General features: G+C 37.1%; 1 protein-coding gene across 2 annotated transcripts in view; it reads right to left on the bottom strand.

The window, feature by feature from the left end:
- Positions 1 to 26,212, bottom strand: part of LOC104909327 (ephrin type-A receptor 6) — a 314,483-nt gene that overhangs the window by 5,594 nt on the left and 282,677 nt on the right. Inside the window, exons 11-12 of one of the 2 annotated variants that reach the window (XM_031556460.1) lie at positions 19,692 to 19,814; positions 8,185 to 8,246 (exon numbers count right to left, since the gene is read on the bottom strand). In XM_031556460.1, coding sequence (XP_031412320.1) covers positions 8,185 to 8,246; positions 19,692 to 19,814 — 185 coding nt within the window. The remainder of the gene's footprint in view (positions 1 to 8,184; positions 8,247 to 19,691; positions 19,815 to 26,212) is intronic. The other variant, XM_031556463.1, reaches the window with a different exon arrangement.

Genomic DNA, 26,212 nt, shown 5'->3' with positions numbered 1-26,212 from the left:
TTACATACAAATAATAACAACTCATTTCATTATGCATATAAGACTGAATATATTTAAGACTGAAATTAATTTAGTTTATTTTCAATGCTACTGAATGATCCTACACCACAAGAATCTAAATACCTCAGAGAATACTAAAAATATAAAATCATAAAATGGATTAGGTAGGAAGGAACCTTAAAAGCCTACCCAGCTCGAATCCCCTGCTATGGGCAGGGCTGCCACCCACCAGCTCAGGCTGCTCAGGGACCATCCAACCCGAACTTGAATGTCTCCATGGATGAGGCATCCACAGCTTCTCCAGGCAGCCTGTGCCAGTATTTCACTGTCCTCTGAGTAAGGAATTTCCTCCTAACATCTAACCTAAATCTCCTCTCTTTTAGCTTAAAAACATTCCCCCTTGTTTTATTATTTTCAGACCATGTAAAAAGTCAGCCCCCCTTCTGCTTATAAGCTCCTCTCAAGTACTAGAAGGCTGCAATGAAGTTTCCCTGGAGCCTTCTCTTCTCCAAGCTAAATAAGCCCAACTTCCTCCAGCTTTCTTTGCAGGAGAGGTGCTCCAGCCCTCTGATCATTTTTGTGGCCTCCCCTGGACCTGCTCCAACAGATCAGCATCCTTCCAGTACTAGGTCACCCAGGCTTGGACACAGTACTCCAGATGGGGCCATACGAGGGCAGAATATAGGGGGACAATTCCCTCTCTTCCCCTCCTGACCACTCCTCTTCTGATGCAGCCCAAGATACAATTGGCCTTCTGGGCTGCAAATACACACTGTTGGCTCACATCCAGCTTTTCATCCATCAGGATACCCAAGTCCTTTTCCACAGGGATGCTCCCAATGAGATCTTCTCCTAGTCTGTACATAACTCAAACTCCTCCAAGACAAGTGCAATACCTTCCTGTTGCCTTACTGAACCCCACTTTTTGAGCCTGCCGAGGACCCTCTGGATGACATCCTTTCTTTCTATTGTGTCAACTGCACTACTCATCAGTGTCATCAGCAAACATGCTGAGGACCCACTTGATCCCACTGTCTAGGTCGTTGATAAAGATATTGAAGAGATATTGGTCCCTGGGGGCCACCACTCATCTGGCCTTCAGATGGAAAAAGACCCACTGATCACATCCCTTTTGCTATGACAATTCAACCAATTCTTTATCCACCAAATAGTCCATGCTAATATAGAGATAAGGATATGGTGCGGGATCACGTCAAAGGCCTAGCGCAAGTCCAGGTAGATTGTATCAGTTGCTTTTCTTTGTCCACTGATGCCATCACTCCATCATAGAAATGCACCAGATTGATCAGGCACAATCTGCCCTGGGTGGAGCTGTGTTGGCTGTCTTGTGCCTCCTCCACAACTTCCATGTGTCTTAACAAAGCTTCCAGGACGATCTGCTCCATGATCTTCCCAGGCACAGAAGTGAGGCTCACCAGTCTCTACTTCCCTGGTTCTTCCTTTCTTAAAAATGGGACTGATGCTTTCCTTTTTCCATTCATCAAGGACAATTAATTATTATACTGCCATCAGAAGGCACTACAGATGCATATCTTCCTCCCATTAGAGGGAAATTTTTTATTATTAAAAAAAAGTTGCAAGACTAAGCTGTTCTGAAGCTTAGTTTAGGATGCTAACACTCCAATCTGGTCAGACCAGTGACAGTGGCCTTGTAACCTCTTACCCTGCCTTCCTTTCCCACCTATGATAACCAGAAAGGGCTGTCCTGTCATAACCATGTGTCCCTGTCTACTTGAGTGCACTGGAATACAACTGTTAAAGCTGGAAGGGAATTTGAATTGGATACAGATCACCTCCTTGCCTTGTGTCACACCTGAGATGCTTTTCTAATCTGCACTTAAAGACAGTTAGGGCCAGTATTTCTTATTCTACCCACAAGGACCATCTTAAATAAGATCCCTACATTTTACTAGCATAGAGGATGGATTTCAATGCTTTTCACAACTGCTTTTTAAATACATACTATCTCTCTTGCCTTTTCCTTTGGCTTGAAAACAACTTCAGAGCATAGACCTCTTTTTCTCAGTATCTTTTTTTTTTCTTAAATTTTGTTGTGTACTCTGCACAGAGAATTCATACAGTTCCTGAAGGATCTGAAGTGTTATAGCCGAAGGAGGATGTAGTACCTTGAGGCCTCTCTAGGGTCAAGTGAAGACGGAGGGCCACCTCACACACCCTGCAGGAGATGCTCCTGTTTCTTGACTGCAATGTGGTATTTGTCATTTTCACAGCAATGTGATATCCCTGACCTAATGCAACGTCTAGATTCATTCTGAGCAGTAATATTCTGTTCTCTACTCTTTACCTGATTATTACAGTCTCAGTGGAGTATCTTGACCTTGTCCTCACTTATTTCTAATTAGTTTCTAAAACCAAGTAGTTAATAAGTTATGCCTTAAATTTGTTGCAAAGATTTTAAATTCTACCTTTCTCTTCCTGTCTGACTGCCTTCCTAGTCATCTGTGCATTGTCTGAAAACTTTTTTAAGTTTAATCACAGTTTCAGGATCCAGAAACTCATTAAAAACATGTGGAAATAAACAGACTACAGAATAATACTTCTTCATATAAATTTCCATCTGAAGTCCATTGTCTCCATATTGTACTGCATCCATGCATGGAAATTTTGTCTAGACCATGTTTCCCTAACTACTCATAAGGATCTCACACGATAGAAATTTAAAGCATTAGTAAAGACAAGATTTATGACATGCTTTTTCTATATCCACAGAGCCTGTACCCCATTACAAAGGGAAAACAGACTGACATAATTAGTTCTTGGTAAATCCGTGTTGGATCATACTTATCACGCTGTTATCTTTAAGGTGCTTATAAATACTTTTTTGATAATTTGTTCTAAAAACGTTAGAGCAGTTTGACATTAAGCTGACTGTCCTGTAATTTCTTGACTTCTGTTTTCCCTTCTTTTTAATACATGGCTGACAGAAACTCTATTACAGTCTCCTAGTTTCTTACATATTTTCCACAAATTCTCTAAGATACAGCACACTGAAACTTTCCATATTCCACAAATTCCTTTTGGCTTCAAATACAAGACTGTTGTAAATAATTCATTGTTGCTCAGTAGGAATAATACCCACAAGGATTAAAAAAATCCAGTATTTGTAAAGGAACTTGTCACAGCAGTATCAGAAATACTGTTTTTTTGCCTCTCTTTCACAGGGTGAAACACTCGTTGAGAAAAAATGTTAGCTCAGTAGCATCACCGAATACTTCGTAGATCATGTACATATTCACTGCTGCCCATTTCACTATTAAGGTATCACATTCACACAAACTCAGTTTCTAATTACTTTTTTTTTTTTTTTTGCTTCAGAAGAAAATGTGCATATCAGCAGTCTCCAGTGCAGGCTTTCCTCTTTCTAGAGTAGTTTCTGAAAGCAAAATAAATGAAAATGCTGCTTTTGCCCTAGCAGGAATGGAACATGTCTCCAGTAAATAAAAGTGCACCTGGACGTTGTGTGTGAAAGCAAAATAAGGAATGTTAGTTATGAGCTGTAATGTTGGTTCTCCGGATGCAGATAAATAAAAAGGGGAACCACTAAACTTAGAAATGGCCATCTGACCTCTGTTCCCCAAAGCTGACTCTGCCTAGTGAGGCCATGTTCGATGGATTTATAACACATACCATACAGCATCGTTTCATAGAAATTTTTACCAATCTTCATTTTTCTCCTTTCTCCTTTACCCTCAGCCTCACTAAGAGCAGGATTCTGCTGCAGCAACTAAACTCTAGTTAAAAATGGGTGGGCCTGATAGCAAAGCTGGTCTGAGAATAACTTTATAACAATTACTGCATCAAAGAGCAATATATCATAACATTATCTCCTTCTAATAACATAATTTTTCACATTTTTTACACTAATCTTAGCTGCTGCTAGACATGCCTCAAGGGATTAAAATTTGGTGATGAATTTGTGGGTCTCATTTGCTGTACAGTCTGCTGCCATTAATGTTTTGAAATAGTTAAGCACTTCCTAATTTTAAATAGAAAATACTTTCTTTGGAAGAAGAAAATATATGTTATGGATTTTAACATACTATGCATGCCTGTAAATAAATCTAGGCTTTTTAAGATTATTTTCATTTTCTTAAGTGAAAGGAAATGTGTCAGTTTTCAAATAGGAAGGGGAGCATTACTATTGCAAATGATAATGGAGAAAAAGGCAGGAAAACCCTGTGCTTACCCAATGCAAATGAACCCCTTCTGCCTATAACTCAGAGATTCACAAAACTGGGCAAGAATGGAGCGTCTTTCTTTGAAACCTAAACATTCATGCCTTCAGGGAACAGTCAAGGGAAAATGCTGCACAATCTCAGGAGCTTCTTAATCCGCATATTCTCTTTCCCAAATGAAAACCTGGAGAGGGATGATGAGGGGGAACCCTAAAAAGACCAATGAGGCACTGTCACAGCTGCCTCTGGACGTGCTCAAGGCCAGCTTGGATGGGGCCCTGAGCTGGTAGGAGCAGCCCTTTCTGTGACAGGGGGTTGGGGCTGGCTGGGCTTTTAAGGTCCCTTCCAACCTGAGCCATTTTATGACTCTATGATTCTGTTATTCTATTTAATAAGCACACTGCTTATTAAAAAGGTTCTGAATTTTTTAGACTACTATTTATTTATGCATTTCTTGACTGTCTTTCTTGTCATATTTATACACTGTATCAACAAGAATGAAAAAACTTGTCTGACTGCAACTATCCTAACTACTGAGTACATTTTTCTCTGAGTTCTGATATCTGCCCTTTTAACTTTTCACATGGTTCTTATTTTCCTCACATGCTTGGAGGACAAGTGATTGCTAAGATCTCCATTACACAGGTGGGTGACAGAAACATAAAGATATCTGTTCTAGCCAAAGTATAGTGTATGTGAAGTTGGTAACAGAACAGGAAATTGCTGAAATTTCATCCCATTTCTTGTGACACACAGAATATTCCTCCTGACAATAGGATGATTAACTTCTGTGTATCAATCTTACACAAGAAAAAATGATACTGAGGTTCATCTTACAATAATGAGTTTTATATAACTGAAAAATAATACCTTTTTTTTTTTGAGGGAAATTAGGTGCCATGTGTCTCCAGCAATTTAGGATGTCTGGCGGTGCACAATCTGCTGTAGTTAACTGCCATCATCTTACAGAATTGGTTCTAATGAGCTGATGTCTTCCCATAATGAAAATATCTACAGCATCTTTGTATTGCAAATGCACGCCAATTTTTTTAACCCAAAAGCTCAAAGTTAACAGTTTAGAATGTGGGATATTTTGTGGGTTGAGGAAGGCATAATTTAGTTTAGCTTGCAGTTTAATTCATACAGAGATTAGCAGTCAAGGCAGTAGTTTGGGAGAGTTGGCTGCATAATCAAACCAAAACACAGCACTAAAAATGATGAAAGATGAGTGTATCCTGGCCCAGTATTCCGGGAAACTGATTTACTCTCTGATCTCTGCCATGCATTTCTTGCAGAATACTGTGAAGATCACTTAACATCTTGGTGCCTTATTTCCCTATGTGTAAAGCAAAGAAATGAAGACTATAAAGAACTTAGGTTTAAGCTTCATGGGGACTTCTACTTAGGAATTCAGGATTCCTGGCATAACTTGTTTGCAAAATCTCTTCCATGATGAGTCTTCTGGACTGCACTCACACTGCTCATCACATCACAGGGCTTCCCTTTGGGAAAGGTAATTGATCTATTTTTGCATGCTTTTGGAGAATGATAGGTTGGAGGGCTGTGCTGTGCAACATGGAGGAAGTCTTTCTTATGGCAAGAAATTATTTTTTTTCCACACTGTCTCTCTGTAAAAAGACTTTGCAGTATAACAAGTCATTATTTTAAATAATATGGAAGATAGATAATATCATAAGCCTTTCTAAATCTCAGCGCATAAAAACTGTTAACACTCACCTAATATCTTTCACTAGGGTTGTTATGAATAAAACCTCTCCATTTATTTCTATCTTCAGAAAAGCTTTTAAAAGTGTAGACTTCTGCAGGAAACAACTATTATTAATGAAGCAGCTGGGTTTCTTTTTAAAGAGGTTACTTTGAAGCCATTTGCTCTGCTAATTATTAACAGAAATGCTGATGATATATCTACAGTGCTTTGGGACACTGAATATTATCTAAAATCCTTTTAAAAACCATTTCAGGAGAATAAGCCGTATCAGAAGTTGTGAATTAAAACTGTAAAATAATACACATGGAAACCAGCAGCAGAAATGATTAGCTCACATTTCCCCTGAGCAGTTTTGCCTGCAATTTCTTATGCAATGTGAGAAGTATTGCTTCACAACAACACTGTAATTTTGCTAATGTCAGTTGATAGTAAAGTATCTCAATAAGTAGTAATTGTTCTGATGAATAAATGAATGTGAATAATAACATACGTAGATATAATAGAGCAGCTCAGAGAAAGGTAATTTTATGGAATCAATTATTTCATTATTTGTTTTTATTCTCCTGCGTGAAATTTTGCACGCGCACACACAATGAATGCACAAAGAGCACAATTGGGCTCAGGCAAATCTTCCTGGGTCACCACGATAAAATTACAGAGCATGGAAGCCCTAGGTCCTCAAATGAGAGGCAGTCTGTTTGCTTCCTGCAGACAGATAGTGAGATGAGCCAGAAAGGGAACTGGGTTGATTTTTTAAACCAAATCGGTTTCCAGAAGATGCTGACAATACCACACTACCTCCAGAAAATAACTTCATTTCGACAGATTGTCAAATTCTCACCAGAAATAGCATTGTTGGTATCTTTCCAACAAACTAGACGTCTGTCAGATGTCTTGACAGATAAAACCAAAATGTTATTCCGGATAGTCAATGAAGAGGACAGCAAGGGATGCTAACAGTGAAAAATAGAATGGAATAAGGATGTAAAGCTGGCTTTCAGATGCTATATTTGTTCAGGCTTCAGTTACTCAGAAATTTCTCTTTTTGGATAAATCAACAAATAAAGCATTCTTATGAAAAAATTACATTTGAAGAGAATGCAAAAGCAAAAGGAATGGAAAAACAATGTCTAGCAATATCTGAAATAATGGGTCTGATGTGCTTTCAAAGTAGTATCCTCTGTTCCAGATGCTGTTCTTTTCTGGTGGTCAGCTCTTTTCCCAAACTGCTGTCAAATAAGTGCTCTCTGCATGACTGTCTCTCATTTATTTGTATCCGTTTTCTTTCAAAGGTGTTGGTATTCTTTCCCTCCTGCTTATTCACTCTGTTTCCTTATCATTTCCTTCTTCCTGCTACTGTAGCATCCCTCATCATCATCATCTAGATTTCTCTTTGTTGAATGCCTCTGCTTGGCATTTTGGGACAGCCTTTCAAACATGTCCACAAAACCACAGTCCTCATCTATCCCCAGACCTTGTCTACAGTCCCACCTTGCATTCTACAAGACGGAAGTGGTAAGGCACTAGGCTGGTAAGGACTGACATTTACTTTCCAAGACAAATTTGAAATATTTGACCGTCAAATCATTCACAGAGGTTATGTCTCCAGAGCACTTGATTTAACAAAGAGACTACTTTAAAATAAGTTTAGGTTAGGGGGTCATCCCGTTCCACTTTTCTAAGAAAAGATAAATGCAAATGTAACAACATATTTTCATGTTTTCTATAGCTCTTCTTTAATGTTTGTGGAGTGACCTTTTCGGGTTAATTAGCACTGAGATACTTCACCCATGAACTGTTTTCTAATTCAATTTGTTTAATGCAAGTAACTATAAATAATTATAAATCAATTACCAAGTCTATTCTACACTTCACCAACCAAAAGAATCAAAACAAAGTATTTTTGAAGGTGATTGAAGAGAGTGAACAGCTTCCATAAGCCTAGGTATTTGTACTTCAATTTATCTTTTCCTTCACAAAAACACTATTCAAAATACATTTTGCTAAATTTGGGAGCTACTCTTGTAAAAGAAATCAATTATATTCTTAAGTTTAAATCTTTTTTTCCCAGCTATGCTCCAATGTATCACTGTACCTTAGAAATGTACCCTGGGGAAAATGCTTCTGTTCTTCACTAAAATTCCATGAATAACATTATGTAGGAATTAATTTATGATAAATGATTTAAAATCTTAACCTAGGATGACTTCTTATTCAAATGCGATCACAAAATCTCACCCGCAGAAAGGAGTCAAGGGATCCATTCTCCATGTATTCAACTACAATCATTACTGGTCTGCCTGCAAAACAGCAAAGAAACACATTAGGATTACAGACATATTATGGGGTTTTTATATTTCCAGCTCTTAGGCACAGATTAGTCACATTATTTAAATATGTTACCCATTTTCAAAATCCTCATTTATTTGTGTTATTCTCTAAGAATTCTTTTCTTTTTTTTTTTGTTAATAATGAATTAGCAGACTGTGTATCATTTGCTCATACATAAAGAGAATGAAAAAAGTGACCATTATTTCCAAACAAGAGTTCTTGCTGTACCTCTAGCTAAGAACAGCTCTATCTAACTTAAATATACTTCGGATATATATGTATCTTTCAACAATACTTTAGAATACATTTGAGGCAAGGAAAAAGAAGCATAAGCCATCTCCAAGAAATTGCATGGTCAGTGCCATGATTTTTCCTCTCAAAGAAAAATATTGTAACAATTCAGGGAAATACAGATAGACTTAAAAATAGAGTTAATGCACAAAAGCACTCTGAGATTTGGTGTGCATATATGCACATATGAGTGCATATTTCCTTAATCCAGCAGAATTCTGAGTTCGTATGTTTACACATTTATTTGTGTGTACACATTAAGTTACCCAAGTAAAAGTTTTGCTTAACCAGAATAGCTTTCCTGTTTGGTTCCAGGACAGCATCATATCCAAATTCAGCCTTCTTTAAAACTAAATTACAAGCTATTTTAATTTTCTTAAGAAAACACTCAAATATAAAGACGAACTTTTAACGTTGACACTTCACTAAATACTGTGTCATTGTTTATATCCAAGAGTAAGCCACCACTCTGGAACTGTCCAATAGGAGAGGCTAACAGGCATGCCAACCAGGCTGCACTGTAAGGTCTCTTTTAGAACTGTTAGTATTGCACATGAGCCATTCTACTCTATGCAGTGCATGTTAATAAGGTAGTGAAGGAAGTAGAAAGTCTCAAATTGGCAAACTTTTCTTTTCCTGACAATGCCTGTCCCTTTTGGGATTTATGTGAAATCAGTACTGCTTCAAGTGGTGAAGACACATGTCCTCCCCTTCCACTTTCTGTAAATATTAGCTGTTCCAGTATTTTTCAAATCTAAAAGAAAACTCTTTTAGGACTTTTCCCCCATCTTTGAAATTACCATTATGTTTTATTTGGACACCGTGATGACAAATAAACACAATATTCAAGGTGAGAAAGTACAGAATAGCATTACGAAGATTCCAGCACAATTTTCCATTTCTGTACATGCCAGCATTCTCTTCACTTTGATTAATAATGAGGTGTTAATTAAACTGTCTACAATATACAATAAGCCACAGCTAGTTATCTTTCCTACACTGTTACAGCTCACCTTGTATTTAAAAAACTGAATGAGCAGTTTCTCTGTTCACAGAATCACAGAACTCTAGGAGTTGGAAGGGACTAATGGAGATCATCCAGTCCAACCCACTGCTAAAGCAGTTCCCTAGAGGCTCCCTTCCCTGAGTGTCAACACTGAATTCCACATGCACTGGTGATGCTTGCTGATGTGGCTTATTTTTGTCTTTCTGGAGTCTCTCACAGTATCTTTTTCTCCTAATTTCTTCTAATAAAATTTGGTGTTCTTGTTGTTTTCACTCACATGTTTAGGTCCTCAATGAATAAAACAGTGCTTAATAATGTTCAGACAGTAGACACATTTGAGTGTGTGCGAAAGCTTTCAGTCGCATTCTTGATTTTTATCAATAGCCTTTCTGAAATGGAAGAATTACCAAATTATCAGCTTTTTCTTAATTATTATTTTTAAATGATCTCACCTGCAAGTGTGCATCTATTACCTATTCAGTTTATTTATTTTCATCTGCATCTGTTGATTAAACTCTGGTTTTGCGCTTTTAGAGTTCAGAGAATTTGAAAAATTAATGCTTTCTTCACTTTGCTTATGCTGACTGGTAGTATAGCCTACTCTTTTTAGTTTCAAGCACATGAATGATCTAGATTCCTGTACATGTGCAATTTACTTATTGTCAAGGGACTGAAATCTCCATATGAAAGGAATATTCTATACTATAGAGAAAAGCAAATGGCAGCGTAATGCTAGAGGATCTTATAATAGGCAGAACCTGCCTTTACATGCAAGTTTTCTCAAGCAACTAGTAATTTTTAAATTGTTACAGACTGCAGCATCTTGCAATAAATAAGGATGTAAAGCTGGCTTTCAGATGCTATATTTGTTCAGGCTTCAGTTACTCAGAAATTTCTCTTTTTGGATAAATCAACAAATAAAACATTCTTATGAAAAATTTACATTTGAAGAGAACGACAAATAGAGCTATTGAACTTCAAAACAATGCTTCTAGTTTTCTGTTAGTAATTCCTTGGCACCCTACACTTTAGAGAAGTTATTTTGTAATTTTCCATAGACGCTCATCAGCTCTCATTAAATCCTTTATGCACATTGGATGCATAGCCTCTAATATAAATTATTTTCATACTTGTTTTGCAAAATCAATTTTTAATTCTTCTACATTCTCTCACAAAACAAAGATCCCTCTCTTCCCCCCCAAAATAAAACTGCCAAACCACTCAAGAAACTGCCGTTCATTTTGCTCAGACCAACAGTGTGTATAAAATATATATGCATTTATCAGGAGATTTTAAAAAGATTTCAGGTTTTGTCTGAATAATGTTTATGGGTTTAAAAATGTTTGACATCGTCTTTTAGTCTCTTGAAACGATATGCCTTAACACATCAACTCATTCCTAATGAAAATACTACTTAATAGCAATGATTCATTTCAAGAACACAAACACAACACCAGCTCTTCCGTGTGATATCACAGGAATGGTATGATTTGGCAAACGTGCCAATATAAATTGCATTTTGTCTTCAAACAAGTCACTGTGTATTGAAAGATCTGCATATCATTAAGCGTTCTGTAATGTTGATTGTATGGGAACTGCTGAATCACAGTCTGAATCTCTGATTGAGCACCTGAGGCGAGCAATGAGTCAGCCATGGGAGCACGGGTGAAGGTAAACATTTCCCAGTAAACAATTCTTTTTCTACAGGTTTTCAAATTTTACACAATGATTTCTGAACATTTTACAAATATAGTAACATCAACTGTCAGAAAATGTAAGGTAAGACACAACCTGATTTCAAAGGCTTGGAAAAACAGGTTCAGAAAATCACCTCCATCCATAAAGCACAGTTTCCTTTGTCAGGCTGCATTTGGTTAGCAACACACAATGCTGTACTTTGTTCTATGGCTCAATACCTTGTAGAGGCACTTCAGTGATTCCACTGTGCACTTGTGTTGTGTGAACAGGCTCTCCCATTCACAGATAAAGGAAGGGGACTAGCAGACAGCTCTGGAGGAAGTAGCTGAGATGTAGGAATGTGAGTCTCTGGTAAATGCAAGGAGAGAATCTAACATTGGACATCTCTATGCAGACAGAGCCACTGGTCCCAAGGGCAGGCAGTGGACAGATGGCACCATACTCTGTGAAAATCAGAGATCCTGATATGAATAGGCACTGAACTCCATCAGTTCCAGATCTGGGAAGCAAACTGAAAGCACAGCTCTACTTCTGATGACCTAAACGTGATAAAGCTTGATCTGGGATGCCTAATCTTTAGAAGGTCAGAGGGTGGTGACCAGCAACAGGACTGCCATAAAATAAAGCCCCTGGTTAGTTGCTGTTAGTTTCATATTTTAGCAGCAAAGAGCAGATGTTATCCTTTGTATACTTTGGTATAATCTGAGTCCTGAAAAGATTAAAGTCTGTGCTGAATCTTGTACAACATGGAATACTGCTTTTGGTTTAAAGTGTAGCACAAAAATGACTTTGAAAAATAATACCAGCAAACTAACTGACAAAAAAACTAACAAAAAGAAAAAGAAGAACAAGAAGATGATATAAATATTACTTAGATTATGAAAATCCATGTTGTTTTCATGATACTGAGAAAGATGAATTTTTCATCCTCAGAACAGGGACTGGAATCAATGTTGACAGCATGGGGTAGAGAAGTCTCTGAGAGAAAAAAGATATCTGAGTATTTTATCATGGGGTTATGCAGTTCTGGAAGGCATTGAATTATTTTCCTATTTTTGTGATTGCTTACACAGATGAAACACGGACAACCTCACTTGAAGTAACAGGTTCAAAGATGAACAGAAATGGAAGGCAATACAAGACGTGAGTTGGGGAAACTCTCTAGTTTAAAGACAAGGTTCAAGTCAGCAAAACAAGTCATTCTCGCAGCAATTTCAGATACCCAGAAGTGCTCGAGTGGGGAGTACTGTAAGAAAACATTCTTAAAGTATGCATACTACATACTAAATACATCAATATGAAACTACAATCCTATTTATACATGGCATATTGACCCACTTTGACTGTTTCTGTAATTCCTGCACAGCTCTTAACTATTTCTACCTCACTTCCCCCTGCCAGACACCTGCCTTGGATACTGGTGAAAGTAGCATTCTCTACTGCACAACATAAAAGGAGCAGCAGTGGCAGACCTGTCAGACTCCCTGCATCTAGGGAAACTGCTCTGAACACATGAGAGCAGTATCAGTGCTTTATGTGATCCAGAAAAAGGAACACGGATTCATTACTCAAAACTTAGATGAATCTGCATGAGGTTCTGGGGTTATTTGTGGTTTTTGATGCAAACATCACCTGGTGACAGGTGGCTGACTGGTTTTGACAAAGTATTCATTTTTCCCTGAGAAAGTTTTGTCATTAGAATTCTCTCACATGGCTCTACTGTAATATCAATGAAACAAAACCAGCATAAATTACAAACATCCCATCTTGGTGTCATGCCACCTCAGAATTCATGTTACAGTTTTGTGTTTTTCACTGATCAATCTGCTTGACATTTTTTTCATAAGCAGAAAAGGAAAAAAGGAAGCCGTGCGATGCAGAATGATGTGAAATAGCAAGTGCGTTTAAAATTCACAGCATATATGTTTTTAGTTCTCTTTTTTTTTTTCCACAGGATTTTGATAGCATGTAAACTAATTGAATGGTAGAGTGATGCGTAAGGAGGAGGATTTGAAGTGTCATATCAATGACAAATATTCATCTTGTTGTATCCTATTGTCTTTTTAAATAATGCAGCAAAGCCCACTTTAATTAATGTTTTATGTAAGATTAATCCATGAAAAAGAATGCAGTTAGCATATGTTCATTTCTACAGTCTTTACTTTTAACTAAATCTTTCATTCCCATTATGGGAATAGAACTTTTGACATAAATAGAATTATAGAAACATTCATGGAATCATAGAACGGCCTGGGTTGAAAAGGACCACAATGATCATCTAGTTTCAACCCCCCACTATATGCAGGGTCACCAACTACTAGACCAGGCTGCCCAGAACCAAATCCAGCTTGGTCTTGAATGCCTCCATACACAGGATATTTACTCTTCAACTTGCAGAGCAAAATCTTTGAATCTGTTCTCTAGTTCTTCTAAGAAAATACTGTTCTATTACTTCTGCAGATCAGAATTCATGTGTCCATTGTATCATCACAATTTGAAAATATTGTCCTTTGAGCTGTTTCTCTGTAATTTTATATTATATTGGTTATATATATAATAAAAATAAAAATATTATTATATTTTTATATTGTATATTTTACACTCACTACACAAAAACCCGCTGTGTGGTTGTTTACAATCAGTACCCAAAGTGCTGCAAACATTTCTTCCAGTTCTCACATAACAACAGGAGAATGTGCTGTGGACAAAATAAGTTTTAGCAGACTTCAGCTTCTGCAGCCTCTGATTCCTCCTAATTCACTCCTCTCGTGTGCCTACAAAAGAGATTCTGGAAGGTTTTGAGGAAAGAAAGTGGAACTGTAAAAAGAAAGCAGCTGCATTGTTCCCATGATTTGTTTTCTATTTCTTGTCTTTTCATGAGAGAAAAAAAGAGAATGCAGCAGATGGTAAAAACAGAACAAATAGTAGTATTTCATTAGATGGAGTTAGTTACTTGTTTCATTCCTGCTGCTTATGTTTACATGAACATTAAAAACAGAAACGAAAAAGAAACACCTTCAGCATTATGGTAAGATGTCTTACGTGTCCCTGCACAGGGACAGGAACAGGAGCCAGTACATTTGAAGAACAGCTCTAAAAGATGCCACATGAACTATTCTAAGTACATATGAGCACCTTATTGGAGAGTCTTCTGCTATTTTTCAAAACCTTCATATACCCCTGAACCATGCTGACACATCCAGACTTTTTAAGAACCACTTTATACTGACTTGAAACAGGTTTCAGTAATATTTTCCTGAACTTCTTCTAGGACTAAAACACTTGGAACTGTTTATGATGATGTCTGGGCATGAAGTGAGCTATTTAGCAAGGGTGGAGAACGGAGACCTCTTTTTTCATGTCCTACACTCAGAGGACTCTATTCTACAATTCAAGTTTAAACGTTAATAAACCAAAACATTATCTCACTAATTATGCTACTCACTCATCATCCATATTTTGGCTGTGAAGTACTCTTTGCCTGCCTAATGGTAAAGTCCACATACATTCTCAGCTTGGGCATCTGTACTCAGAAAACGCATGCCATTATGTACTAGGGTTTATAGGCTAGCCATGCCAGTGAAATAGCACTGATGCTGGAAAGAATAAACTAGACGAGCTATTGGGCTCAGATATTCTAGAGAATGCAATAAAAGAATCAATTTGTTAGTCAGCAAGAAAGGTTTAGCAATTTTCGTTCAACAAAAAACACAGCCACTTTTAGGTACTGGAATCCAGAGTAGGGAAAAACGCATTAACTGAAAAAAAAAAATTAATGGTTACTTTTCTCATTATTGGAGTACCATAAAATTATAGTTGAGTTTCAATATGCATAATTGCTCCTTGATGGTTCTTGTTGAGCAATTTTGTTCAATAACAGTCTGTCAATACAATTTGCTTTCAATTGTCACCTTCTATAATATCAAGAATAATGGGCTCATTCAGGTGCACTTTGAAATTGTAGGAAAATATTAATTTTAGGGGAAAGAAAACTGATAATCACTTGCTTTAGTATTCTACAGTTGTCTGAGGTTTTTGAGAAGCTCCATATAAAAAATGTGAATATTACCATATATGTCGTTTGCTGATATAGTCTGAATACTGAACATTATGGAGGGAGGTGGGGAAATTTGTTTAACAGGGACTTTGCCATAGTTACTCATAGCCTGACACTCATTTCTAGCTGTTCTTGTTAATAAAAAAATTCAGAGCTTGAAAGAAACAACAGTAAAGGTATTTCATTTCCCTCCCTTCCTTTCTAATCCATCAGGTTTATAATGTCTCCAACACCCCCCAATGACAGCAGCAAACCATACCATTTTCTATATCTAATTTCTGCCAGGTAATATGGGTATACGTTCACATTATGCGTGACTGAAATCAAGAGCTGCAAATACACAACTGGAAAAGGAAACTAAGAGATCTCCCAAAATGGAGCAAACACTACTAGTTTGGGCAGGTAAGAATTTAAAAAATAAAAGCAGCACTGCAATTTAGCTATTTATTTTCAACATGTGCACGTGTATATGTGCCTCTGTAGATAGGAAGAAGTGGCTAAGCTTCTTTGTTCATGCCAACATATGTATGATGAGGATGTAAATTGTTAGACTTTAAAATTTCTATTTAATTTTTGCAAGGATTTGAGAAAAGGTATATTTTGCTTTTGTGAATCCATTGGTGATGAACCATTACATTATAGATTTGCATCAATTAAATCATGTGAATCTGTACTGCTAACAGGTGGGATAATAAGAGACTAAAAAAACTGTGACAAAAATGATGGCTAAATGAAAAGGAAGCTTTTCTCTGTAAAGGGACATTTTTTTTTTTCTTCCTCCAAAAACATAGGACAGATCTCTGCAGGCCTCCTGAAGGCCTTACTTCTAATGAAACACTGTATGGAAGTGGCAGACTTCTGATGAACTATCAAATATAAACGCTATTGCATTAGTATAGCTATGACTAGGTTTAAAAAAAAATATCTACATTTGCGGCAATCCTTTTATGAAGAAAGATGTCAAGTCCCATGCCTGCACCACAAATTCATCTTAAGCCTTAGTTTGGCTACGCGAATATACCTTTTACATACAGGAACCTCTGTGCAATGTAAAACCCAACACCAGATTACACACAACTGAACACTGGCTGTCAATGCAACAGTACAAATAAATGCACTGCCTCCTCCCCTTGCCTGAAGTGGAAAAACATAAAAAGAAAACAAGTGTTACTCTGCTCTGCCAAGATGTTTTCCAGGTACTTCTTTGGGAGGCTTCCCAGTTTAGTTCTTAGTATTTAACTTCAACGACATATCTGGGGAATTCTGTAGAAAAATTACTTTAAATGTTTCTTTTTTTTTCTTTAATAAGATTTTTTTTCCCCCCTATTTGGACTATTTTGGAGTAAATCTAGCACATAGTTTGAGTTAAATGTTTTTGTAAATAAAAGCACCTCACTGTCTTTGTTCCTCATGACCCTTATAGCAGAATAATGCAAGCATTTTAAGCTTTCCACGTTAGTTTAATTCACTGAAACCTTACACAGAAGCTATATGTGAAACAATTAGGGTATAATTCAGCAAAGTTATTAAATGTAAAGTACTTTTGTTAGGCTTATGACAGGTATTGTTCAGTATAAGCCCAACAATCTCTGATAATGGAGTTTAGGTCACAGCGCTACCAAAGGCAGCAGTCAAACATTCTTCCCTCTAGTACAAACATAAAATCAGCAACTCTCTCACTTTTAGTAAGAGAGGGAAAAGGCTGGGGACAGGGGAAGCAACAAGACTCCAGTGGACAGATGATTTTGCCCACATGTTGCTGTTCAAAGAGCCAGAGACAGTCATGATAGCATGGGTATTAGTCATTGAAAACCTTACGGGTGGAGTTCATAGAATCAGAATGGTTTAGGTTGGATAGAAGATTATTTAGTTCCAACCCCCTTGCCGTGGGCAGTGTTGCCTGGATATCTGTTTCTTGGTAAAGCAGTATTCAGAAAAAAGGTCAGGTACTGAGTGCACTGTTTTTCAACAGGAAAGGGACAAAGGGTACATTCCTTCTCTTTGTGCTCAAGTGACTACTATTCAAGGATGAACTTTTCTACTGAATCACAAAGAGTAAGAGATACAGTTCTGACTCTCTCACATCTCAGATCAGTACTACTTTCAACAGGAGATGTGTTTTCCTTCAAAAAAATACAGCGAGTGTATTGGGTTTTGGTTCACACATATAGCAAAGTTGATTTAAGTAATTTAGAAAGTCAGTGTGCATTGAAAGTGGCACCCTCTGGTCATCACTGCAATAGAAAGAGGCAATACAGAATTAAGATTGTGCTTAACTGTCCACAGGAGAGGAATAAATGAAGAGTTAAAGAGAAGTACTATGGATAAGGTTGTTAGGATGCATATGTTAATAGCAGTTTCTGATTTTTAATGTGGAGTTTCTTGCCACCTGCCCACTCCCACACTCACAATCTTTCTCAAAGAAACACAAATTTTCCATTGGATTTGTCACAGTTCCTTATTGGCTTTCAACTACCTGATATTCTTTGTTTTGCAAAAGATGGGTGGCATCTGTCTCTCTCTATGGGGCTGGTTGTGAGCACTTTTTTGTTATTGACATGACCAAACAGCATTTATTTTCATTACCTTGCTAGGGTATACATTGCTCAACATGTAGCTAAATTTCTATTTTTTCTCTGTTTTGAATATTTAATCAGATCGAATTCTTAGTAAAAGACACTTAACAGCAAGAGATTATGAAACACTCTTACTAAGTAATCACACTAAAAGCTATGACTTAAGTCCAAAACATGACATTCTACAAACACTCAGAAAAACAGCAGTCCTGAGGATCTTACAAATGGACAAGAAAAACTTGTAGGTAGCTAGGTGAAAAGCCAATTTATTAATGCATTTAAGGCATATTTAAACTAGTAGAATCAGTGATATGCTACACAATATTCAAAACAGAGAATTCAGGGAAGGGAGGGTGCTGGGAATACTTCTTCTTCCACAGAGCTGTTTTGTGACAGATACCATTCTCACTGTGATGACTGCCAAAATTGCCTAATGATTATTGAATAATGAAATATCCTTAGGAGAAAAAATAGGAAAAGCATTTTACAGACTGTTGACAAAGACACCCAAAGAGTCAAAGAGTCAATGAAAAGACATGAAAGCTGCTCAGAAGCTTCTATTCAAAGAAAGAAAGCAAACAAAGAAATAATAGCACTTAAATAAATAAATAAATAAATTCCATATTGAGTAACATATATTGATGAGGCTTGTAATTATCACAATGGATAAAACAAGGCACAGAGAGGTAGAGCATTTTCTTTTGTATAACAAATCAATACCATGTATGCCATCCTTCAGATTGCCTCCTAATTGTACCATAAGACAATTTTTTCTCTTTAACTAAAACTGTAAGTTACATTACTGGTAAGAGGTCCTGAAAGGATATAGATAGGACATTAACTCACTTATGGATTAATTCTGCATGTAAATATGTACTTTGGAGAGGAACAGAACTGAATTTTAATTTAATTTTAACCATAATTAAGATACCTTTATTTACTCCTTGTTTATTAGATTTGATGACAGATGATTTTTAATGGCTCCAGAGAAGAATGGAGAAAACAAAAAATCCTCCTGAGAATGCTTCTAGTCTATCTGTATTTCCTGCTTCAGCCCAGTACTAGAGAGCAGCCTATTTACCTGGCACTGTGTTCTTATTCTTAGCCTATGTTCAACCACAAGCCAACCCTCTAAGTCCTCTGTGCCACCACAGACCCATAGCACTGCTGGAGACCTAGCAAGAGATGATGTGGTGTACTGTGCTGACAACAGAAACCATGGAATTTTCTCATTTATTGTAAAGGAGAATTAAAGTAGTTCAAATTATTATAAAAATTATTTAAAAAATTAAGGCAGTTTTCCTAAGATAGAAGTCACAACTACATAAGCATACAAAAGACTCAAACTCCATTACTTAATTAAATTTTGCCTTTCCAATTTTTGTTTTACTTCCATGTTTTAGCAAGGAAATGCAAATTTTTAGAGAAGAGTCATAGAGTCACATAAAGATGGGATTTTATAGAGGCATTTTTAAAGTCTTGTTTCCCTGGTGCACACAGATATGCTCCATGAAGCACTTGATTAAAAGATACCAGGCTTTCTCTTGCAGTATTTAGGTTGACTACTTTCCCTCACACTTTTTCCTATACAGTGATTCAAGGAAATAGCTAGTCCTTGAAGAGTAACTTCTCTTTTCCATTTCCTTCCAGTTTGACTTTTTATTGGAAGGAACATCTGATCTCCCCCTGTAATCAGTACCAAATTTTGTTTCCCTGAGAGCTGTGGAGAGATGGTTCAGAGGGTGAAGAGAAAAATCAATGTGGGGAAAAAGGCTGGAATACCTACCAGAGGAAATGCTGGGGGGTAAAGATCCACCCCCTGAGACTGGATGTGAGGTCAGGATGCTATTTAAAAATCCCGCCCTCAGGAATCTTGAAAGAGACTTCACCCCAATGGTTGGAAAGGATCCTTTCAAAGAGATAAAAACGATGATTAATCAAATGACTTGTTCTTTGGCTGATAAAAGAAGCTGTCTGTTTAAGGAAAAAAAAAGAAAAAAACAACTCTCTGCAAAATTAACAGTGGTTTCACTGGAACAGATCTTATAAAATACAGTTAAATGTTTTTGATTGCTTTTTATCCAAGCCATACAATACACAGCTGCAACCAGAAGGAAGTTGTTTTCTGTGTACTTTGCAAATGAAGAATCCCAGCATTTCTAGAAGGAATGGAAAAAAATTGAGATTTTAAAGGAAAAATACACCTCTTGGATATTCATAATGCATTCCAAATGGCTCTACTGTAAAGGCAGTTTACATTTTTGTATGCAAATCAAAGAGAGACTAGTAGAGGCGAAGCTGTACCAGTAGAGCTGAGTTTTATGTCAGTACTTCCAAGATAAGCCACTTGAAAGCACTCGTGTCAGGCCAGGGCAGTCGGGGAACCAGAATTAGTGGTAGGACAGCTAACACAGCTAAGCCAGACCTTCTATCAGATCTCCAAACACCTGTCAATATAAGGATGCCAGCAAAAGTCAGGAGTATAGATACAGCCTCTTTCTGCTTTGCTACCATCAGAAGCTTTGCATGTTTCACCCTTCCAATTGAAAAAATCTGTTTTCATTGCCTAAGTGCATAGATTCATCTCAGATTATCTCATCCATCCCTTTTAAATTAAATACTTGTGATATATCTAAGAGAGCACTGATAAATAAGAGCTCTATCATTCGATTCACTTTTTCAGCTTTCAGCATAGGCCCAGAGATTGAGAGACATCATTACAGCTGGCTCGTTAATGCTCAGTGAGTGCCAGTATTGAAGCTATATCTGAAAGGAGAGTTCTGCATCTTGCATAAAAATAGAGTCAAGATTCTCCAAACTTGCAATAAATTCAAGCTGACAATCAGAATAATTTGTTTGTTTTTGCAAGTTCATCAAGCAAGCATTCATTCAATAACATAGGCAATGATAAGTTTGTTTTCATCACCTTACAGGTATGTCACAGCTGATTCTGTAGAAATAGAAAACATTCCTCTTAAAATTCATGCAACTATGAGTTTGTTTGCTTTTTGAACTAATACAAATACAAGTGAGGATTATTTAGGTTTAAAATCTATATATGCATTTTCTGAACTTACAGTCTAAGTGAACTTTGATTTTTACTTTCTAGCAAGAGATCTATTGTTTCTTCTCAATATATGTTGCACTTGCCATTTAAATTTGTAAGACCTACCACAGTCTTGGAAAAAAATTCCTTAGAGTTTTGAGCATAGCATTTTCATATCTGATGAGCAAAGATATATAACAAAAGCATTCCCTCAGGCTATCCCAGAAAAGCCTAACTTTGGCAGTCTTGTCAAAGTGTTTCCAAACTCCATGGCTTTAATTTTAAAATGTTTTCAGAAGTGATCATGTATAGAGTCCAGAATGCAGTGCACAGAAATTCAATTTTAAAATCAAAAATCTTTCCATAATCTCACATATAAACATTACAGCTAAATGAACATATGAAGACTTCACAAATAAAACTTTGCTCCTTTTTTTTTGAAACATGGATTATACCAACCATAAAGTACCCTCATGGTGAATCATGTGCCATATATATATAGACCTTCAGAAAAGCCAAACAGGTTGAGGTTCACCACTGACATTTTCCTTCATTTAAGTTGAGCTACACAGCATATAACTCAAGTTTCCTATCAGTGTTGCTGTAGGTTACTTTGTTATAGAAAGTATCAAAGACAAAAATGAGTGTATTTCATTTACTGTGCATGTTTGGAAATAAGGAGCAAGCAAATTTTGGAGTAAAATCAGTGAATACTAAGAGCAGGAGGGCTAAAATTACTGAGGTATTCAAGTGTCAAATAATTAAAGGAATATGTACAAATAATGCTTTTTTTCACTTACTAAAAAGTTCAGTTACTTAAGCATAGATGCTTTATATCATTTGAGATGTTGCAGAAAATCTCATACAGTCATATTTGAGTGGTAGAGATGACAAGATCTGCAGTTCTGCACTCTTTGAAAGTGACAGCAAGAGGCAAAGCAGCAGTTAGTTACCTTATAGGAAGCATTCAGTGGCATTTTAGATAACTGAATCCCAGACAAATACTCTGCTGTCAACTCAAAAATGTCTCCTATTAAGCAGAACACGTATTTACAAGAACAAGACCTTGCTGTTTCCAGAGGTCCACAAATATGTTCTGAAAAGGATCAGGTTGATAACAATCAGCCTTAACCAGTATCCAGCAACATAAAAATCCAAAGGACGTATTGAAAGTTGGTTCATACTAAAAGCATGCATGATCCTAGATCAAAACACAGCATATGTCCCAGAATGAACATACATTGTGTGGTTGGTACAAAGAGTCAATACTTAGTTTGGTAATATCACCCTCACAATGTGATAAAGGTTTGAGACTATTACATGATTATAGATATGGAAGTTGCTTATTGTTACGGGTAACCAGGAAAGAAAGTTAATTTTCATAGCTCCCATCAATCACCACCAGAAAGACAGCACTCTGGAAAGAGCTTTGGGCATAGATAAATAGAAGTACTTCTCATTTTTGTATTTTTGTATTTGTTTGCATAAACAATCAGAAAACTTTGAAAAGAAAAACTGTAACTAAGAATTGTGTTCAAGACAGAAAGGGAGAAAGCTCTCTGCCAATACAACGGAGTAAGAATATGACATTAAGAAGAAAACATCAGTTCTGTAGAAATGCATGATTTCTGTGTGGAAATCAATGAAAAGAAATGCTTTTCCTTGTATCTGAATATGTACTTTTTACTGGGCAATGAGATCATAGTATTTCCTCTTTTTCTAAATTGGGACTGTGTTTAGCTGAACAAAAAAAATAACAAAGAATGTGCCGCATCCTGATGCTTTACACAAATGGCAAAAGTAATATTCATTTTTTAGAGGCATATGACAGATATAGGAATATAGGAATAGCTATAGATATAGGCATGCAGATACAGAAATCTTGATGCTTAATTAAAAAAAAAATCCCTCTAAAGCAACGTACTGGACACTTTCAAGATACTAGAATATTACTTTAGCTGATGAATTTTCTTGAGAAATACAATTCTGTCAGCACACATCATGCAGAGACAAGGTCCGTGTAAGTATTCTGTTGTCTAGTATGAAAATTAACAGCATTTTTGCATTGGGTGGAATTATGCTAATGGAAAGAGCTTTTAGTATATGGTCCTACTGGTTCTAAATGGGGAAAAGGAATATTTATGCATATTAAACCACAATTCCTGAGTGCACTAAAATACTGCTGTTCTGTAGAAGCTTGAGGGCATGATTTTATTATGAGGAAAAACAAAACAAACCCCTTCTCCCACTCCATAGTTATCCACTGTGAACATTATGCCACTGAAACTTGGGAAACTACATTAGTTACAGATATTAGTTGGAAAAATGCATTGAAAGAGTAAAAATATATGTCAATACTCTGACTAGCTGGCAGTTTGTGGAGTACACACCATTTACTGAATTCTGTGTCACCAGTTTATAGCTCAGCGTCAATTCTTTTTCACAATTATTACAGCAAAGTGCTTGTGCTGAGAAGCAATGGGGGAGCGCTGAATCAATTAGCCTGCCGTCTGCCTTCGTCTGTTGTTCCAGGGGGAATATCAACCCACAAATGATAGAATTTGATAGGGAAGTCACTTGCACAGCATCCTACACTGGCATGGTTTTAGCAGCATATTATCCACATAGAACAGAAGAGCAAGAAAAGATAGCGGGGTAAGGAAATACACATGCTTAGTTCAGCTCCAGAGCACATAACATTAATTCACACTCATTTATTAAAACTTGCATAGCAACAGTATGGCCTGCCAGAAGGAACAGCCATTTCTCCCTGCAGCAAAGGCACATCCCATTGCCTAGGGCTAGCAACAACATGATTTTGCTGCAAAACCCTACACTATTTTTCACAGAAACTAAACATAGTTTTATTCTGATAATGACAGTGCATACCCACTCACACCTGCTGACTTGAGTGCAAACATAGCCACCAGTTTTGCTCCCACACGCGCTACAGAAGTAGCGCAGCACTAGAACTCCTCAATGGCTTAACACTCCAGCTTTCCTCCTCCTCAGCTGCTGCTTCTTTACCCTGGTACCAGAGCACTTTGGCCAACTGGAAGCCTCTGGGTTGATTTGTTATATTTTCCTCTAGCAATTGTATCTGTATAAACTTAGTGCAGTTTGTGGAGGTTTGCTTTTAAAAAGGAGAACATTTTTAGAGTCTCTGCATTATGTCTAACAACATGTCTGAAGTTGCTTGGAAAACCTCCCAAAGATGCAAGAACTGTGTTAAACGCTGTAACATACTGTTCAAGGAAAGGAAACATAGAATCCCCAAGTGGTCATCAAACCAAATCATGGATTTGGTTAATAAAAATAAGCCTATTTTCTCCCTATTTTTGAAGTACTTGACTCTTCTTATTAATGGTATTTATCAAACACAAATGCAAACAAAATAGGTCTCTTTTCTCTTTCTTCCTTGTCCACAAGAAGTATACTATTGTACCTGAAAGAATCTTTTTCAAAGCTGTGAGAAGTTCTTGGCGTTTGTAAGACGTCTTCACTGAAGTAAACGGAAAGGCCTTGTTTGGAGGGCAAGGTGTATGAGAAGCAGCTGAAGTCCCTTGGTTGTTTCAGCACAGAGCAGAGGAGCTGAGGGGAAGCCTGATGGCAGCTGCAGCTCCCCACAGGGAGCAGAGGGGCAACGCTGAGCTCTGCTGTGTGACAGCGACAGGGCCCGAGGGAACGGCATGGAGCTGTGCCAGGGGAGGGGCAGCTGGGGGTTAGAGACGGGTGCTGCACCAGAGGTAGGTGGGCACGGCACCAAGTACCAGAGATCACGAAGTGTTTGGACACCACTCTCAGACACAGTTTGGATTTTGGACAGTCCTGTGTGGTCCCAGGAGTTGGATTCGATTATCCTTATGGGTCCCTTCCAACATGAGATATTCAGTGATTCTATTATTTTACAAAAATTTGTATTGTCGTATGACTTGTGCTCATCTTACCTTTTTCAAAGACTTATCAGCAGAATTTCTGTAGAAGTCAGCCAGGGACTACAGCTTCCTCTCCTTCTGATGCCACAGAGTGGTTGAGGGGCATTGCTTTAAGCTGTCCTTAGCAGGAGAACATATGCAGACTGTGATTGCAAAAAGGCTACAGGTGATTTAGCCTGTATGGGACAGCCACCATCTCACCTATCCCTCTGTAAGCAACTTATAATCGACTACTAGTATTAGTGGAAAGATTTATTCTCTGAAAGAGTGGTCAGGCACTGGCAAAAGCTTCCCAGGGAGGTGGTGAAGTCACCATTCCTGCAGGTGTTCAATAAATGTTTAGATGTGGTACTAAGAAACGTAGTTTAGTGGGGAAATACTGACAGTATGTGGATAATTGGAACAGATGATCTTGGAGGTCTTTTCCAAACTTGGTGATTCTATAATTCTTTGATTCTAACTCAAAAGGAGCAATTTGGCAACATAATATAATAAACTGGAAGGATATTTTCCAGAGAGGTCACAATTACTGTCAATTATTTCTGTTTACTGGTACCGTAAAAAGGAGATTTTAGCTTGTTATTCTTTTCCTATAGATTTTGTTTACAATTTTAAAAAGGAAAATGCACGGTTAGTGCATTTAATGTAAAAAATGATGTTTACTTCTATATAGTAAATTGTCTTGATGCTTTTCATACAGGGATTGTAAAATATAGCTAAGATAAATTGTTAAGAACTCTGCAGATGAATGCTTGAGGAAGTGAGCTGAAGGGCTATAATGAGCTTTTTTGTTCAGCTTGACAGGAAGCAACAGAATGACTTCAGGATGTTTTCACTCATAACTGCACTTTCATTAAGATGGGAGTGTAACATTTAGTCATGGCATACTAGAGAATGGAAAGTAGAAAGAGTTTTCCTGTTTCTGAACACGGGAATTATCCAGTGTAATCACTCAATGTCTAGGCCAAGGCTGGCTTACGGTATGAGCACCTTCCATTCTCAGCTAAATCATAGTTTTTATTCTTTCTAGTGTTTCATAATGAAAGCTAGGTTTGAGCATCTTTTCAAAATTATTTGCAATACATCCATTATGGAAAGTACTGAAAACCTACAATCTGTTCTCTCATGTGATCTTACTGATTTATTCTTTATAGACCACCAGGAATTGCGTGTTACACTATAATTTTTCTTTTTAATGCAGGACATATGGAAAGTTTTATAAAATTTCAAAATTATGATGTCAGATTTTCAAGCACATTCAAAATGCTGACTTTGAGTGGGAAAAAAGAGAAGAGAAGAGAAGAGAAGAGAAGAGAAGAGAAGAGA

Source organism: Meleagris gallopavo, chromosome 1 (assembly GCF_000146605.3).
Source record: "Meleagris gallopavo isolate NT-WF06-2002-E0010 breed Aviagen turkey brand Nicholas breeding stock chromosome 1, Turkey_5.1, whole genome shotgun sequence".
Taxonomy (NCBI): domain Eukaryota; kingdom Metazoa; phylum Chordata; class Aves; order Galliformes; family Phasianidae; genus Meleagris; species Meleagris gallopavo.
This window is presented reverse-complemented; position numbering and strand designations above follow the sequence as displayed.